Source organism: Opisthocomus hoazin, chromosome 26 (assembly GCF_030867145.1).
Source record: "Opisthocomus hoazin isolate bOpiHoa1 chromosome 26, bOpiHoa1.hap1, whole genome shotgun sequence".
Classification (NCBI taxonomy): Eukaryota; Metazoa; Chordata; class Aves; order Opisthocomiformes; family Opisthocomidae; genus Opisthocomus; species Opisthocomus hoazin.
In genome coordinates, this window is record NC_134439.1 from 6,224,243 (window position 1) to 6,243,116 (window position 18,874).

The 18,874-nt window shown below is 53.4% G+C and overlaps 1 protein-coding gene across 3 annotated transcripts in view; it reads left to right on the forward strand.

Moving 5' to 3' along the window:
- Nucleotides 1-17,817, forward strand: part of SCN4A (sodium voltage-gated channel alpha subunit 4) — a 45,019-nt gene extending 27,202 nt beyond the window's left edge. For all 3 annotated transcript variants that reach the window (XM_075443372.1, XM_075443371.1, XM_075443374.1), the window contains 11 exons: nucleotides 1,295-1,723; nucleotides 5,808-5,937; nucleotides 6,249-6,403; nucleotides 7,608-7,781; nucleotides 8,331-8,453; nucleotides 8,721-8,999; nucleotides 10,405-10,458; nucleotides 11,968-12,105; nucleotides 12,940-13,044; nucleotides 13,777-14,047; nucleotides 14,524-17,817. In XM_075443372.1, the coding sequence (XP_075299487.1) occupies nucleotides 1,295-1,723; nucleotides 5,808-5,937; nucleotides 6,249-6,403; nucleotides 7,608-7,781; nucleotides 8,331-8,453; nucleotides 8,721-8,999; nucleotides 10,405-10,458; nucleotides 11,968-12,105; nucleotides 12,940-13,044; nucleotides 13,777-14,047; nucleotides 14,524-15,716 (3,051 nt within the window). In that variant the 3' untranslated portion in view covers nucleotides 15,717-17,817. The remainder of the gene's footprint in view (nucleotides 1-1,294; nucleotides 1,724-5,807; nucleotides 5,938-6,248; nucleotides 6,404-7,607; nucleotides 7,782-8,330; nucleotides 8,454-8,720; nucleotides 9,000-10,404; nucleotides 10,459-11,967; nucleotides 12,106-12,939; nucleotides 13,045-13,776; nucleotides 14,048-14,523) is intronic.
- The last annotated feature ends 1,057 nt before the right edge of the window (nucleotides 17,818-18,874 follow it).

Genomic DNA, 18,874 nt, shown 5'->3' on the forward strand with positions numbered 1-18,874 from the left:
TTTCCAAGTCCTGGAGCCTGTCCCACACACCCTCCCGAGCATCCTGGCTGCAGGGAGGTGTGTGTTTCTCCCCACTTCCCCTGCAGAGGAATAAGGTGACGGCCGGTCGCCCTTTACTGTTCATGACACTTTGAGCATTTCCTTTGGGGTTATTAAGGGAAAAGGGAGGAAGTCAGTCGGGTGAGACAGTAACGGACTCCTGTCCAAAAAAACCAGAGCCAACAGCAACTATTAGCTGTAACTGGTAGTTAACGTAAGTATTAAACTGGTAGGATAGTAGGGATTTATTTAAAGATGCGATTTAAGTCATATGGTATGAGCCATGTGAAAACAGCAGTGACCTTGAATAGCAGCTAATTCCCTTCTCAGATACGCTGCTGGCACAAAAAGGCACAAACATCAACAGCTGTGGGCTTGGGCCATCGGCCGCTCTGCGTAGCGAGAGCATGTCTGGGTGCTGCCGATGCTCCCGTACCCTGGGGAGAGCCCGTCCTGCTCCTCTTCTCATGAGCTGCTCTGGGCTTCTGGCATGCAGCGAGTCCACCCATGCCAGGCGAGGCTGCGGTGGGGTTCAGTCACGTTTTGGGCATGGTGAAGCAGGAGAGGTCTGGGGGCAGCAGAAGAGAGCCCATGCTTGGAGCTATATAGAGCATTTGCATCCTATGAGCTGACATGTGCTGAGATGAAATGTCTCTCTGTGGAGCAGAGCAGTCTCTGATAGAAAAAGATGAGGCTGCGGCTGTGGCTCAGTCTCCCACGTGGCTCCAGGATGCTGGAGACCCTCAGAAGCTCACCGGGCATCTGAGCTACCAGAGCCAGCAAGGAGGAGACGAAGAGTTGCAGCTGGGAGGACAATATGCAGGAGGTTTCTTCCTGGGAAGAGAAGGGACAGAGCTGAGTTGCATTCCTATGAATGGTGGGGAGAAGCCCCATAGGCCTGGGGAGTCCCACATGGGGACAAGCCAGGCCAAGAGCTCCAAGAGAATGAAGGGAGGGACATGCTGATGGACCCATAGGGTAGGTGGCTTGAGAGGGGCTGAAGTGATGACTGGCATTGCTTGCAAATGGATCAGCAGGACCTAAGCAACTGGAGGTGACACTTTCCAAGAAGAACAGAGGAGGACCACGTCTGTGTCCTCCGGGAGATGGAGTTGGCATCTCTGCAGTCCCCAGAGCTGGGCAATGGGAGGAGGGAGTTCCACGGCACAGCCATGACAGGTGCCTGCTGCTCCAGCCTACAGGGATGATGTTGGTGCCAGACATCAGCACTGGTATTTGCTTTTGTCCCCTCCAGGTGCTGAACCTGTTCTTAGCTTTGCTGCTGAGCTCCTTCAGCGCCGACAGCCTGGCGGCATCTGACGATGACGGAGAGATGAACAATTTGCAGATCGCTATTGGCAGGATCACCAGGGGGATCGACTTTGTAAAGAGCTCTGTCCTCACACTGTTCCGCAGGCTGTGGAAGGGGAAGAAGGTGGCCCCGGAGGAAGAGCAAGAGCCCAATAAGGGGGACAACTCTGTGCTAAACCATGTGGACACTGGCCAGGAGCTCAAGTCAGAGTACCTGGATGGAGTCACTGACAAAGAGCATTTTTTCATGGATGAACTGGACCACATGAATTTCATTAACAACCCCAACCTGATGGTGCAAGTCCCCATCGCCTCAGAGGAGTCTGACCTCTACGAGGAGACAAGCACCCAGTCCGACACTGAAGACGCCAAGGTAAGAAAAGTGGGTGCAAGGGTTTCAACCCAAAAACTGGGATTGACTTACTCTTGCTGGGATGCCCAAAGAATTATGCTGGTTTGGGTTACTACTAGCTTTTCCACAACATGTGGCATGGGCCAAACTTCGAGCTTTTTCAACCTGGCATTTCCCAGTGGAAGCTGGAGGTGGGGGGGTCCAAGCAGGGGTTTGGCCCGTTTTGGGTCAGGCTATGGGGTTCTTGCCAACGCCAGAGGGACCCACTGCACCCCTGGGTTGGCGCAGTGGTCAAAGCGCTTAGTTTGAGGTTAAAGACGTTCAAGAGGAATTCAGTGCCAGGAAATCTGCTGATGGCACTAACATTGGATCCAGTGCTAATGCCTCAGAAAGCATCATCGGGGAAGGCATGAAACCAGATGGAGGAGCTTAGCACAAGTGAACATGAAGCAATGCATTTTGGATCCAAAGCTGACGAGACAGCTGATGCCGGCATTGCTATGTCGAGGCACGGAGAGGACTGTCAGGGCTCTTGAGACGCCGATCACCTTGGTGCTTTGGGAGATGCAAGGCAAGAAACTCGGGAAGACCCAAGTGGGCACAAAAAGGAGGGTGATTGGTGGGAAATTACTGCTCGCGATGTTGTCTCACTGAGGTCCTGGAGAAATGCAGGGCAGTAGGGATGCTGCAGTGGAGAGGAGCAACTGCATCAGTCTGGAAACGGGGTTTGTATGACCCACAGAGCAGCTCTGACCCAGGGGTTGATCATCACTATCGATGGCAAACGTGTCTGCTCAGGAGCTGAGGAGCCGCTGGGAGCTCTGTCCCAGCTAGTCCTGCTCGGGGCGGCGTGCTGGGGCAAAAGGCAGTGGTGTGGTCTGGGTGCAATCACAACCGCTGCTGGGTGCCTGGCTGTGATTGCACAGGGAGCCCAAGGCAGGGCTGGAAAACGAACCAGGACTCCCAAAACCCCAGAGCCATCTTCTCCCTCCCCATCTGCAGGCTCCTTGCAGCTCCGCGCAGCGACAGGGACCTGGCTTTGCTCAGGGCATAGTGCAAGAAGAGGGGACAGTTGTGGCTATTTATTTATTTATCTATTTGTTTGTTTGTTTGTTTGTTTGTTTTAGCTGGGAAAACAGGGTGTTTTCAGCAGTTGGGGCTGCAGGGGGAAGATGTCAGGAGAGGTTGTGGCTGGCTGTGACCCATGGCAAATCTGTTAACAGGCTGCCCAGGGTGATGGTGGAGTCCCCATCCCTGGAGGGGTTCAAAAAATGTGTGGATGTGGCACTTCTGGACATGGTTTAGCAGGCATGGTGGGGTTGGGGTGACAGTTGGACTTGATGATCTTAGAGGTCTTTTCCAACCTATGATTCTAGGATTCCATGCTTGCTGTGCTCAGCAGGGACAAACCTCCCTGGAGCACCTTGGGCAAGGGAAGGGGCGAGGGGAGTTGCTGGTGTCATTCCCCTTAGTGTTGCCAGCAGTAGGGCTGAGAGTTGACACTTTTCCCCAAGTTTTTCCTGCTACAAGTCCAGTCCGGTAGCACAAACCTCCCAGCACACCCAGGCCGTGCTGCAGCACACTGGGTGTGTGGTTGCGCTGCACGGAGGTGATGCTAATGCCAAGCTGGCCGCCGTGAGGGGACACATCCGGCCTGGCCTGTGCAGTCCCCATGGACCTCAGCTCCCTGCCACGACGATGTGCTTCCCGCGGATGGGGCAAAACCTCGATGTGCAATTATGGACAAGTCCCGGCATGGCTCTGGCGTCTTGGGGCTGTGTTCAGCTGACATCTAGTGGCACCCGCTCCAACACCAGGCATGGAGCCCATATTTTGAGAGCCATCCCTGGCTGCTCGGCGTGTGCAGGGGCCAAACAGCATCTCTCAACCACTAAACACCAGTTCATCCCATCATCACTGCTGGTTTTGGTGGCTAAACTCAGACAAACACTGACCAAGGTGCAAACCAGCAGGGTGCATCAACAACCCGGTCCCTGCCCGGACCGGCAGGGTGGGAACGGGACGGTGGTCATCACATTAAGTGACTGCCTAGTAATCAGAAATCGGTTGCTAATTGGTGGGAGCCCTGGGCTGGTCTTCGGGGAAGACCACTGCTCGCTCAGCGTGTTCTCATCCCGTCGATCAGCTCCAGATGGAGCCAGAGCCCGGCACACCGCCTCGCACCAGGGACGCGGGCCACCGGTGACGATTGCAAACTGGGCGGATTTCTCCAGATGGGCTGCTCAGAAAATGCTGATGAATGCTCTCCCCCTTCTAGAGCAGCTCCTTTCCGAGGCAAAGATATTTTTCAGGGTGAAACGACAGCAGCAGGGTGACGGCGGCAGTGCAGCTGCTCTCCTTGAGCACTTTTGCATCTTACGGTTGATTTATCTTGCGCACCGCAAAGCAGTGAGGTGACAGGAACAGCAGCGCTGGGTGTGCTACGGCTGAGCAGAGAGTTAGGGCTGTGGCTTGGGGTCTTCCTGGGGGCTTTTTGCCTCAGACCCCATCCTGCCAGGCAGGGTGACGTCTCCTGAGATGCGCTGGGCTGTGTGCACCACAGGAGTATTATGAAGTGCTGGATATTATTGGGGGGTCACAGGGTGAGTCTGGGTGCACAGCACCCCAGTGCCAATGCTCGGTGCTGGTGAGGATGGGGAAAGCCCTGGATTTGGGTGGGAACACCCAGCCAGGCTGGAGGTGCCGTGCCAGGTGTGTGATGGAAATTGCCCTGCAAACCTGCCGGTCGCAGGAGCCTCCAGGGATGGGGTCTGGGGACCACACAGTGTGACCGGCACAGTTATCCCCATCCCCATCCAACAGGACCTGCCCTGAGCACCAGCACACCGAGCTCCAGGGTGACATGAGCCTGACGAGCATCGTGGGCACCTTTCCACTGGTCTCCAGGGCTGCTGGGCTGGTTCATCTCCACCTCGTCCCTTGTCCTGGAGGCAGATGGTTTCCGAGTGTCTTTCCCCGGGGTCACAGCTTGCCTGGCTCCGTGCCGAGGCCTCCCAATAAACCTCCTGTCCCCCTGCAGCTCCCCCTGCGGAGGTCCTGCAGAGCCACCAGCCGACAGCTCATGCTACTGCTGTGTCCTGCTCCTCAAGGCAATGACCTGCCTGTCCCCTGCACACAGTACCGGGCTGCAAGGGTCCCTCAAAGCAATGTCTTCTCCTAGAGATGTAGCTGTGGCCCCTGACGTTGCCCCAAATTACCCACGGGGGGTCTTTCCTGGCTTGTTGGAGGTCGGAGTAGCTATTTTATTCACTACCGAAAGGACAAGCAACCTTGGGGGAGGATTATCTCCTTCCCATGCAAGCCAACGCCATCCTGCACTGGAGGTGCCCATCCAAGATCATCTGCTCCCGGGTAGGAGAGGCAGATCTGGGGATCTTTTTCCTCAAGTGCTGCAGAAGATCTTCTCAGAAAGCAAAAAAAAAAAAAAAGGAGGGAAAAAATCCCAGGGGCTTGCCAAAGTTTCCCCTCGTTATCAGCCCCTCCAGGCCTCGCTGAGTGGTGTCTGGGAAGCCAGCCAAGCTGAGCTGTGCACGCAGTGGAGCCGGTGAGAGACATTTGGGATGAGGTTTTGAACTCGGGTGAACCTCAGCCCAGCTCGGCACAAGCCGAGCCAGCAGGATTTGAGAGAAGTGCCATGGTGGCCACCCAGGCTTCTGCAGGTCTTGTTGTACCAAAGGGTGTTTGGCAGAGCATTTCTTAGATGGGGGCATGCAAAGAAGGAGGAGGAGTTGAGAAAATCACCCTGAGATGATGGTGCAAGTGGATAGGAGACGGACTTGCTGTGCTGGGAGGAAGGGTGGGGTCAGGAGACCATTTGCTCCTCTGAATCTGGATGCAAAGCAAAGTTGTGCAAGTTCATGCATCAAGGATCCTTCAAGGTTTGCAGCCTTGGACAACTCAACAGCTTCACTCTGGGCTGTGTTTTCATGGAAAGGGACTCAGAGCAGCCTTCAAGCAAGGGGGTCTCACCAGCTGGCTCCCTCAATGGGGGCAAGAGGAGCTGGAGAGTGGCCAGAGGCGGCCGCAGCCCGGGAGCATCCCTTCTGCAGGGCAGCCCAGCCTGAATCCCCCTCTCCCTTTGCAGAACCCCCTCTCCAGCGACAACGCATCGTCCCTGTGCAGCACCGTGGATTACAAGGCCCCACTGCCAGTGGAGGAGGAGGTGGCAGAGCAAGCAGAGGACAGCAACGAGCCCGAGGAGTGCTTCACCGAAGGTGAGGGACCAAGCAGCGCAGGGAACTCCAGGGAGAGGCGGAGGTGGGTGGGGAAGGGCCATTGCCAACCAATTCTTGCAGCACAACAACCCCAAGGCTCACTCAGCTCAGCCCAAACTTCAAATCATCCTGTACTGCAGGGAGATGGTCCCCATGGGGCTCCCCTCTTGTGTGTACACCCTCAACCCCAGCAGGATCCCGCTCCAACCCACCTAGGAGGGTTTGGAAAGACAATAAAATCATGATCAGTGTTGTGTTGGTGGAAACGCCCTGGCCAGGAGGTAACCCACAGCTCTTTGTCCCTTCCCCAGCCTGTGTGAAGAGGTTTCCCTGCCTCTACGTGGACATCACCAGTGACAGAGGGAAGACATGGTGGAACATCAGAAAAACCTGCTTCCGCATTGTAGAGCATGACTGGTTCGAGACCTTCATCGTCTTCATGATCCTCCTCAGCAGTGGGGCACTGGTAGGTCCCACTTTTCACCCTGTCCCACTTTCTCTGCAGCAGCTCACCGGCTTGGTGGCAGCCCAGGAACGTGGGCAGGGCCCAGGCAGCAGCACCAGAAGCTCTGAGCATCACTCGGTTGTCTCCTGTGCAAAAGAACACAGCTGTGGGCAGATGTTTGATTTAAAACCTCATTTGGCTCAGGTCTGCCCAAAGTGCAGCCTTGCAAGGAGATCTAAATATCCTCCCCTCGCCCTCCAAGAGCGCTGCTTTGGTACAGTCTTCCCTGTACGACCCTCCATCATGGGCTGTGGTCCCTGGGCTCCAGGGGATGCCTCTGCCTCCAGCAGATGTCATCCCTGAACTCTCTGCACCATCTGTTTAGCTTTATGTGGACGGTTCCTCCTTTCACTGCCTCCACAACTGGCTGTCGGGAGGTGCTTTACAAATAACTCATGGTGATTATTTTGCTGTTCAGCACTCCCAGCCACTGACTGGTGCACCCTCCCAGAACCTGGGTGCCCATTTAAATCAACCTCGTTAAAAAGCTGTGTGTCAGCTTGTTGATCCTCTCTGAGTATCTGAAGCTGGATATAGCTCAGCTGCACCTGTAAATACACAGAGCTAACGGGGAGACCAACTGCTCTGCAAGTTTGGGGGGTGAAGAGAGAGGGAAGGAGGACAGAGGGCCTGAACTGGTTTTCAGACAAGCTTTATGTGTCTGCATCACGCTCTGAAGTGCAGCCTGGGGATGTCTGAGGTTATAGCTGGTGCCAGAATCGAAAGCTGTGCTGAAGCAGCTGTGCAACACCTGGTCATGATGCCTGTACCTCCGATGGCTTGTGTTTTACATGCCACGTGGACACAGCAGTGACCCAAACTCCCAAGAGCATTTTCAAAACTACCAGGGCAACCAAAGGTGCAGGTTGGTGTCCAGGCTTTTGCCTTGTGCTCAGACTGGTGGGAATTGGATGCAGCTGGACATTTGCTTCAGTGAGGCTTTGCTTCAGGACAAACACCACTCTGCGTAGCCAACAAGGACTTGCAAACAAGTCTTAGACCCCAAATTGATCAGTAGAAGCCACCCGAATTTACAGTCTCAACTTTTCGAGCTGCCCCAAGCTCTAGGAAAGCAGGCATGATGCAGGTGTGGATGTGGCTGCACTGAGCCGTGCAGCAGGTCTAATGGAAGAATGACTGTCACGTAGCTCCATGCCTCTTCCAGGCTTTTGAGGACATCTACATTGAACAACGAAAGGTGATACGCACCATCCTGGAGTATGCTGACAAGGTGTTCTCCTACGTCTTCGTCATTGAGATGTTGCTCAAGTGGGTGGCCTACGGCTTCAAGGTGTACTTCACCAACGCGTGGTGCTGGCTGGATTTCCTCATCGTCGATGTAAGCGTCATGTGATGAGCACCTCTAGAGCTCTAGCTAGCCAAGGGATTTGGGAGCATTAGGGGTCTGTAGCAGGCTGTTGCAAATGAACCTGTAGTTGTATTTTAAAGGATAATGGGGTGGCTGTGGAATGAGGGTTTAGACCGTTGCTTAAAATAATGGTCCTCCACAGGAAGGGCCACTTCTTTCCCTGTCTGCAGAAACCCTTTCTGTTTTACGCTTAAGCCAAGAACAAGCCCATGCTGTTCTACCAGACCCCAGTAGAGATGTGAAGAGACATTGGGTCTCCCAAATGCTCTGTGACACAGCAGGCCATTTCCCCTCTGCAGTGTTTCTGCATCCTCTGTCACCTCCACCCTCACACCCAAGAGGCAGGGACATTCTCCAGGGACCCAAGGACTCGATGCCAGTCCCTATGTCCTATGACAAGATGATGACCACCAGCCTGAGGGAGTGCTGGGGAGAAAGGGAAGGGCAGGAGCTGCAGGGACATGGTCCAGTTGTGTTTCCTTCTGAGACACTGCTAATCCCTTGGGCTGCTCCTTCCAGGTTTCCCTTATCAGCCTGACAGCGAACTGGCTGGGATACTCCGAGCTGGGAGCCATCAAGTCCCTGCGAACACTGAGAGCTCTGAGACCACTGCGTGCCCTATCCAGATTTGAAGGCATGAGGGTAGGTACCTTCCGCATGTCCTGCTGGCTCTGACAGGGACATGCAACATGGCACCGTTCAGCAGTCACCTATGTTAGGGACCCATCCCAGCTGGTTTTTAGGGGCCTCCAGATCAGTGGGGTTGATGCTAAGGTATCTATGCTCCAGTTTCAGCCCACTTAGTGCTGCTGCGGAGGGTAAGGCTGGGGCACAGGGACATGAAGGTCCACATCACTTCTAGCCTCGTTCCCTAGACAGGTCCTCGAAGGTTTTTTTCTCCCATTGCAGGTGGTGGTGAACGCCTTGCTGGGTGCCATCCCCTCCATCATGAACGTCCTGCTGGTCTGCCTCATCTTCTGGCTGATATTCAGCATTATGGGGGTGAACCTCTTTGCAGGGAAGTACTACCGATGCGTCAACACCACCTCAGGGGAGCTCTTTGCCATCAGTGTGGTGAACAACAAGAGCGACTGCATGGCCCTCCTCTACACCAACGAGGTCAGATGGGTCAATGTCAAGGTCAACTTCGACAATGTGGGCTTGGGATACCTCTCCTTGCTGCAGGTGGTACGTAACAAAGGCGGCTGCCATCCCTCCAGGGTGTGTGTCACTGTAGCAGGGCAGCGTGATTAGCATCAGGGCTGAAGCAAGATGCTGCCCTGATGCCCCAATGGGGCCTCGCAGCTGCTTCTTAGTTCCAAAATTGGTATTCAACACAAAAAAGCCCTGCAGAGCCAAGGAGGAAAGGGACAGGGTAGAAGATGAGGGTGGTGAAACACTGGAACGGGTTGCCCACAGAGGTAGTGGAGGCCCCATCCCTGGAAACGTTCAAGGCCAGGTTGGATGGATCTCTGAGCAGCCTGGTCTAGCTGAAGATGTCCCTGCTCACTGCAGGGCGGTTGGGCTAGATGACCTCTAAAGGTCCCTTCCAACCCAAAGCATTCTATGATTCCATAGGAGGGGAAGGTCAAGTCTACCCAGGGAAACTCTGTGGATGAGTGTAGGTAGCACCAAGCCTGGAGCTGCAAGAAGCCCTCTGCACAGCATGGATGCAGGAGCGAGGAGAAGAGGCCTCTCTTTTCCCCCCACCCATCTGAAACGTTTGGTCTGCTGTAGTTGTGGGCTGAAAGAGTTTTGCGTGGGGAAGATGACGACTGGAAAAAGAGCCCATGTGTCTGCAGCAGGGCAATGGGTGAACGCAGCCGTGCTTCCACTGAACTCACCGCAGCTGAGCCAGGCAAGCAGAAGGGGAACTGCTCACCACAATTTTAATAAAAATATGGGTGTGGGCTCTGTTATTGGGTGGGCTGGGGTTATTCCCATCAGATCCAGGGGAACTGGTGGCTGCAGAATCAGAGCATCACCCAAATGGATTAACCAGCCTTAAATTCAGCTTCCTCTTCAGGTTTGTTGTTCCATCAGACAAAGGAAACAAGATGTTCAGGCTTTTTGTTTAACAAATCAGCAGCAAAAGACTGTAAAAGACATGGTGTGCCTCCCAACCCCACCGGGATCGGGATCGAGCGGATAGCAGAGGCAGCGACTCAGAAGTCAGGGCTATGGAAGTGGCACAGGTTGGGGGCAGGAGGAGCAGCCAGCCCCAGCACAGCTCTGCCACGGGGAAAATACGTTTTGGTTTGGGGGGAAAAAGCGTCAATCACTTCTTTTCCCAGTCTGGTTTGCAGCAGAGTTTTGGGAAGTCCCTGGTAACCTCAGCCACAGAACAGAGCTCGTGCGTGGACACGTGTGTGCAGCATGTGCGTGCAAATCTCAGTATTTCTGTATCGGGGCATTTTTCTTGCGGGTTCAACTCATGGTCCCTCTCATGCTGTTCCCACAGAGAAGCTGTAACTCCAGGCTGAGCAGAGCTAAACCCCCAAACTAAACCCCAGACACGCACCCGTGGTCCTCCCCTCCCTCCCTAGCCCCAGATACCTCCCAGTGAATCTGTTCTTCTCCGGTGTCCCCACAGGCAACCTTCAAAGGCTGGATGGACATCATGTACGCTGCCGTGGACTCACGCGAGGTGAGGGGACAAACAGGGATGTCTCACAACCAGCACCAAGCATCGCTCGTCCCACTGGGTTGGTTCTCCCTGGCAGACAGGGAGCAAAGTCCTGGGGCCGAGGAGGAGCTCTGCATGGGCTGGAGATGGACCCCTCGGCCACAGCATCTCCTCTGGCTCTGCCCATCGGTGCCGGGGGGCCGCCTGCATCCCATGGCTTTGGCTAGGACATGGGCCAAAGGCTGGAGAAATTCCCAAAACACCCCCCCTGCTGAGGTGCACGGCCTTGGTTGTGTCCCTTCTGGTGCCTTCTGCCACCCGTGTCATTGTCACCTGCATCCCAGATGCAGCCTGGCCCCACACCAGGGTCCCAACCCACCCATGCCACAGCTGGAGCCGAGCCCACTCCTCTCGGCTTCAGCATCATGGTCCAAAAACCCTACTCTGTCTCCGCAGCTCCAACCTGGAGGGCTCATCCTTCACCCTGCTGTGACATGATGCCCTCCATGTGCCCCTCCAGCTGGGAGAGCTTATCCCGTCCTGGAGGAAGAGCCTGGTTAGCCTTGAGCAATATATGGGGTATTAAAACAGAGCAGCCAGCATTTAACCTTTGGGTTAAATGGGTTATTTAACAAAAAAAACACAAAAAAAGATTCAAAGGGTTTCATTCAGAGGCTGTTTCTACTGTGATCCATCCCAGAAAGTGTCCCCACGCCAGCCCATGCGTCCACACGCTGCCATGAGCCAACGCAGCAGGAGGGACTGCCTCCCTTTCTCTAACTGAGCAAACCTGCCCGAGTCCCGCTGGGGGGCTCAGCCCCGCACACCCCCATGGGTGTGAACTTACTGGTTTCATTGCCTTTTTTTAGTATCAGAAACAGCTGCTTGCCCTGCTTGCCCCGGATGCAGCTGCCGGCGCTCAGCGGAGGAGCTGCTTCCAACTCCCTCTGGAAATGGTTTGGGCTTCTGCCTCCCTGAGCACCTGGGGTAAAGCTGGCTTGGGAGAAAATCTGCTCGCTTCTGCCAAGAGCTTTCCTCAAAATGGGGGAAGCCGGTTGTGACACCTTGGGATATCTCCAGTCAAATATAGAGCAGAATGAAGTGATGCCCCTTCAGACGAGGAGTGTTTTCCGAGGCTGCCAGGCTGTGCCACCCCCGTGTGCTGGTGTGGCACAAATTAAACCACTTTCCTTTCCCCTCTTGGCTGTATTTCAGCCCTTGGAAAGCCGGCTATTGGGAAGAAACTCAAGTTTGCTCATTGATATCGCTGCCTCTGGGCATCCTTTCCTACTCCCCAGCCCATGCCATGGGATCGGGGGTCAGCGCATTCTTGTCCCCCAGCCGGTGTCATGTGGATGTCCCTTCCCGTGGCTACTCCCACAGGGACTGCTCAACCTGCGCAGCAGCCGTCAAAGGTTTTGAAGCAGCCACCCCACGGCTCTGTCCAGATATGGTGACCCCTTGTCTGGGGGCTTGGGGACACGCCTTCCAGAGAGGGTTAGTCTCACGTTTCCCATCTCTCCTGGTCAGATTGAAGAGCAGCCAGAGTATGAGATCAACATCTACATGTACATCTACTTTGTCATCTTTATCATTTTCGGCGCCTTCTTCACCCTGAACCTCTTCATTGGCGTCATCATTGACAACTTCAACCAGCAGAAGAAAAAGATAAGTATTTTCTGGGTTCTGCAGCCACTGCTGCCTCCTGGGGCACTGGCCCAAGACAGAGGGGACCGGCATGATCATGGGGTGAGGGGACCAGGGCCACTGTGCCCAGGGCTCAGATGGACCCCAGGGCTTTTATCCACCAGTGGCTTCCTGCAGAGTGAACAAGGAGAACTGGACAAACACCCCATGGGACTTTGTGTCCCAGCCATATCATTTATGGAGGACTTCACTTACAGATGCAGACGGAGGAGACAAGGGAGGCTGTGGTTTTTTTCTCGCCTGTGCCACAGCAGGCACAGCTGTATGCCTGTGCTGTCACTTTTATTTTCTTTTCCCACCATGTGACCCTTTCTCATCATTTTTCCATGCGTCGAGGAAAGACTCAACTTCTGCTTTCAAGAGAGCAGCACAGGACTGATACCCCTGGGCTGCCGGAGCCGGGAGCGGGTGGAGGGTGGGTGACATGGAGCACGTTGTTTGTGCCAAGCAAGCTCCAAAGCACACCAAGATGCTGCCCCAGTCCCAGCAGGATCCGGCCAGCAAGGAGAGGATGAGCCCCATCATGACATGCCCCACTCACTGCAGCAGGCTGGGAGGCAGCATCTCACCTCTGCAGGAGGAAACCACAGCACTGGGGTGAGCACCCATGGGTGCTGTGAAGTAGGGGAAGCAGAAAAGGGCAAGCAGGGAGGAAGCAGGTTTCAGTGAGTCAGTGCAACGGGCAATGCCTAGTAGGAGCTTTGCTGGAGATGCTTGGGGGGAAGGAGCATTGTCAGAGATGCTTGGTAGGAAGCAGTGAGTTCCCAAGACTAACAGCGATGATTCCCTTTATACTTTGGAGGTAAAGACATCTTCATGACAGAAGAACAGAAGAAATACTATAATGCCATGAAGAAGCTCGGCTCCAAGAAGCCCCAGAAGCCCATCCCAAGGCCATCGGTATGTTGGGTTAATCACCCTGGTGCACAGCAGGGAGGGAGCACTTCAAGCCATCAGCTGTCCCCAAGTGAATGAGAAGGGTTTAGGGAAGACCATTTGCCAGGGCAAGGAGCCAAATCCTGGCTCCCCATTGCTACTTTTCCAACAGGACCTTGCTAAGAGCTGGGGCTTCAGAAGAGGTTTACAGCAGGCAACCTCCTTAGGGTTTGCCCTTCAGCCCTGGGTCTGCTGGCAAAGGGGGGGATCCCTTTTGCAGGGATTAGGGTTTTCTCCTAGCTCAGCTCCCAGCTTCTTTCTTGAAGGGAGTTAGACTCAGAAAAAACTCAGCTTTCAACGCTTCTAGAAGAGGCACTGGTCCATCCAATACCCACACAGTTGTGACCTGGGTTTGGTTTTGATAGCCCTGCTCAGGTGAGGCCTTTTCCACGTATTTATTCTTGCCCTGATCCATTAGCTGTGGATATAATAAGGAAGAAACCATCCCCTGTCCCCACACCTCTTTGGCTGTAGTCCTACTAGATGGGCTTAATCCTGCAAGGTGCTGGGTATCTTTCTCCCGCAGCTTTAGGGGCCATGAGACCTGCGTACCAGCCACAACCCTGAGGTTTGCTACACTCTTTTAAATACAGTTCCTTCTTCTCTTGCTCTTGTGTCTTTGTTTTGTGTGTGTTTGTCCTGTGTTCCCAACTCACCTCTGGTTCTCCATCATCACCCACGTGGCCCTTACGGCAGAACAAGTTTCAAGGGATGGTGTTTGACTTCGTTACCAAGCAAGTGTTTGACATAACCATCATGATTCTGATTTGTCTTAACATGATAACCATGATGGTTGAAACGGATGATCAAAGCGAACTCAAAACATCTGTCCTCTACAAGATCAACCTAGTCTTCATTGTCATCTTCACTGGAGAGTGTGTGCTCAAAATGTTCGCCTTGCGTTACTACTACTTCACTATTGGATGGAACATCTTTGACTTTGTGGTGGTCATCCTCTCCATCTTAGGTGAGTCCTGCCAGTTCCACCGGTTCCTCAGGGGCCCCACTGTATAATGAAGAAAGGAAATGGTCTGGCTGAATCACAGCCATCAAGCTGTCATTGGCCACCCCTTTACATCGACTCTTCAAGCAGGGCCAAGCTGGGACAAGACAGATGTGAGGCCACTCCATGCCACCAGGCTGGGGGAAGGGCTGGGATTCTGTCTCACTCCTCCTTGGTGTTGGGTTCCCCTTGTCTCCATACTGAGTGGCTGCACTGCTGAAACAGAGCAGTCAGCATTTAACCTTTGGGTCTGTGCTCAGAGATATTTTTTAACATGTTCCCTTTGCCACCAGAGGAGCAGAGCAAGCTGTGTGCCATCGGGGGTGGCCTCATCTCCCTGTATCTGCCCAAACCTGGCAAATGGAGCGGAGAGCTCCACCTGACCTCTCCATGTTGGCTGTAGAGCACAGCAAATTCACCTCTTCTTCATCCCCTCACAGGTATCGTCCTCTCGGACATCATAGAGAAGTACTTTGTATCACCCACCCTTTTCAGGGTCATCAGGCTGGCAAGGATTGGCCGTGTCCTCCGGCTGATCCGAGGGGCAAAAGGGATCCGGACTCTCCTGTTTGCTCTGATGATGTCCCTGCCTGCCCTCTTCAACATTGGTCTCCTGCTTTTCCTCGTCATGTTCATCTACTCCATCTTTGGGATGTCCAACTTTGCCTATGTAAAGAAGGAGGCGGGGATCGATGACATCTTCAACTTCGAAACTTTTGGGAACAGCATCATCTGCCTCTTCCAGATCACCACGTCAGCGGGATGGGATGGCCTCCTCAGCCCAATCCTGAACAGCGGCCCTCCCGACTGCGACCCTGACCTGGAAAACCCTGGCAGTTCGGTAAAAGGGAACTGTGGCAATCCATCCATCGGCATCTTCTTCTTCTGCAGCTACATCATCATTTCCTTTCTCATCGTGGTGAACATGTACATTGCCATCATCCTGGAGAACTTCAATGTGGCCACAGAGGAGAGCAGTGAACCTCTCTGTGAAGACGATTTTGAAATGTTTTATGAAATCTGGGAGAAGTTTGACCCAGATGCCACCCAGTTCATTGCGTACAGCACCTTGTCGGACTTTGTAGACACCTTACAGGAGCCACTCAAAATTCCCAAGCCGAACAAGATCAAGCTAATCACCATGGATCTACCAATGGTTGCTGGGGACAAAATCCACTGTCTGGATATCCTCTTTGCTCTGACTAAGGAAGTGCTGGGAGACTCAGGAGAGATGGATGCCTTGAAGGCCACCATGGAGGAGAAGTTCATGGCTGCAAACCCCTCGAAGGTTTCCTATGAACCCATCACCACCACTCTGAAGAGGAAACACGAGGAAGTCTGTGCTACAAAAATCCAGAGGGCTTTCCGGAGGTACCTCCTGAGGCGCTCGGTGAAGCAGGCATCCTACATGTACAGGCACAGTAAGGATGAGGATGCCCTGAGAGAGGATGCACCCGAGAAGGAAGGTCTGATCGCCACCAAAATGCACGAGATGTACGGGAACAGTGGGACAGATGTGGAGACGACCCCTGCCTTTGGTCTTGCACCCATTCCCAGCTCAGAGACTCAAGATGCTCCTGGCGAAACAAAAGAACAGGATAAGGAACGCGTTGTGAAAGAGTCGTTGGTATAACAGAAAGAGGTTTCCATCTCTCGCCCAGCCTCAAAATACTTCATTTGTGTCTCCTTTTCAAGAGCTCTTCCATACACAGATCAATAGATCTTTGACATTGAGCTAATTTCAGACATTTCAAGTAGACACCTTAACTTTCAAAGCAGGATCTCTTACTTCTCCTGTTTCTTACAGCTCACTGCACTTGCAAAGAGTTGAATATTTTTTCTTATGAGAATTAAATGTGAAGTCTAACTGTTGTTGGTGAAAGAGAAACATTTTAGTTTTGAAATGATCTCATCATGGTAACGACATTTTTCAGACATTAACAAACAAGTATGGCTGTCCTTTTACTTAAAGTAATTATTTATTAATTTTATTTCACAATCAAGAGATTTTATTGTATATTATTCTTCCAGAGTGCAGCCAAGTAGCCAGTGAAAGATGAGCCAAGTGAAATAATATTAAGAATAATTACAAAAAAGATAAGGTTGTGTGAACAAATATCTCCAATGTCTTAAATTAGCACCTTTCTTTTCAATATTTGAATAAGCTTTATGGATTTTTTTTTTTGTTATATACAGAGAAAGTGCAATTATGTCTTAAAGATTTGTTTTCATAGCCAAAACAAAGCATCTGCAGATATGTTCTCAGGGTTAAATATCAGGTTTTAAAGGTCTCTGAATATGCGTTGAAATCATCAATCATTCAGGTCTCTATGGTACGAATGTAAAGGGTATTTATATTCATGCTTCTTCTCTGTTTTCCCATTTCATCCGGATTTTGTGGCAGGAAAGCAACAGACAAAGGTAGGGTATGGAGAACCTCCTGCCAGAGTCCCCCATCCCCGTAACAAAACCAATTCTAGGGTCTTTTCCAAGCCCAATAGCAAGTGGAAATGTCCCGCTGGAGGGTTCTTAGTGCTAACAAGATGCATCACTGGGGATCGGAGCAGGTCTTTGGATGGTCCTTGGAATGAGCTGCTTCAACGGGGTGCCTAAAATCGCATTGGCCACCCAGCATTCATAGAATCACAGAATGCTTTGGGTTGGAAGGGACCCTTAGAAGCCATCCAGTCCAACCCCCCTGCCATGGGCAGGGACATCTTCAGCTGGATCAGGGTGCTCAGAGCCCCATCCAATCTGGCCTTGAATGTTTCCAGGGATGGGGCATCTCCCACCTCTCTGGGCAACCTCTGCCAGGGTTTCACCACCCTTAGCGTAAAAAATTTTTTCCTTGTATCCAGTGAAAATCTCCTCTCTTTTACTTTAAAACCATCACCCCTTGTCCTATTGCAACAGGCCCTGCCAGATGGCAGGGGGGGACACCTTAATGCCATGAATGCTCCCACCGGGGTGTAAATCCCAAAATGCCCGGGCAGAGCATCCTGGAGATGACCCAGCAGCACATGCTGGGGCGTCTGCAGAACCTGCTGGGGCCAGGCAGGGCCTCACCAGGGAACCTCCCAGCAGAGGAGGGTTTTCCCAGGGGGGAAGGGTTTTCCTGCTCTTTACACAGGTGGGCAAAAGGAAAGTAAATCAAGAAAAATGCGCAAAAGGCCCCGAGTTAATCTCTGGACCATTTTCTGCCTTGATAAGGGAAAAAAACCTCCAGAGATCAAAACAAACATGAACCAAAACCTCTTCCAGTTAAAACAAGGGCTGCTTCTTGAAGCCAAAAGGTCTGTCTTTTTTTATTATTATAATTATTATTATGATAATTATTTTTTCTTGGGCTGATTTTGGTGCCGAGCCGTTACGGATGCTCCATGTTCAGGCTGGCCAGGAGCGGTGCTGGGCTTGCTCGCATCCACGTGCTGTCGGCCAGGCGGCAGAGCCAGGGTTGTTCTGCTCATCCCATAGCGTTCCGCTCTCGTTCCCGTGTCGCGTAGGGTGATGCTCCCTGGAACAGGAGCCTGAGCTGCTTGAAGTGGCATTTGCATGGGAAGCACCCACGGCACAGCGGTTTCCAGCCCAGGTTGTGGTTCACAATCAATGCTGCTTGTACGTCTGTGTCGTCGGTGATGGGAAAAAATGCCGAAGAGCAGGATTTGTGTGAGCTGAAGCCACTTTTCTTTGTACGTTTCTTAAAATAAACAACTGTAAATGGTCTATTATTACAACACTGCATGTGTTGGTCTGTGTTAGAGGGAGAAATGTCTACCCTGCCCTGGGAGGGGTCAAAGCCCCCTCCCTTTGCTTCAGGGCAGACATGGGGAGCCCTTCTGCATGGGCTTGGGTGGACCAGCCATCCTTAGCAGGACCTGGTGGTCCCATCCTGCACCAGAGACCCCTTGGGCTACCTCCCCTGGCACCTCTGACCCAGCCAAGACCTCAGAGCTTCTGCTCCGTTTGTAGGCAAGTCCCCTGGGGGCCTTGGTGCCCCACAGCAATGAGCCCCAACTCCAGAAGCTATAGGAGATGCTGATTCAGGTTCAGCCAAGGAGAGAGGGGGGCTTGGAGGAGGTGCAGACACCCTGAGCTGCCCCATGCCAGGCTCTGTGAGGCCAAATCCGCCCCACCGGCCACGCAGGGAACAGTTCAGCATCATGGGGAGAAGGCAGTGGTGGGCGAAGGAGGTTTCTGCGTCAATGTGTGGCTGGAGGAGGAGCCACCTCCGGGACCCACTGACGTCCCTGCGGGCCACGCACAGCCTCACCACCGTGTTTTTGATCTGGCTGGAACAGCTCGTCCCAAGGCCGGTGTAATTCAAGTTAAACATCGTGGTACCCACGCAGGCGGGGGGCTGGGGGGAGGAGGTGGCTCAGCCCACCGTCCCTGTGCTCCTGCGGCGGGGGAAAGGACAGCGCTGAAACCCAAGCTCTGATGAATAGGAATGGGCTGGGGAAGGGTGCAGCCGCCTGGCAGCAGCTCTGCCCTGCCCACAAGGCATGGTCCCACCACCTCTGCAGGCTGGGGAGCCAGCTTGGCCCAGGGAACACGGGGACACGGGACCCTCCCCTGAGACCATCAGGTCCCCCTGCATCCCAGGCCACTGGGCACTGCAAACACAAGGAGCCTCAAGGGGAGACCGAGCCCCTCTGGACCAGGTCCATGCCTGTCTGAGGGTGCCAAGGAGCCTGCAGGCAACCAGCACAGTAATGTGGCCACCATCGCTGCAAATCCTCTTTAGTTTGTGCCACGCTCCTGGTTTTGTCCCATGGGGCTTTCCCAGGCACC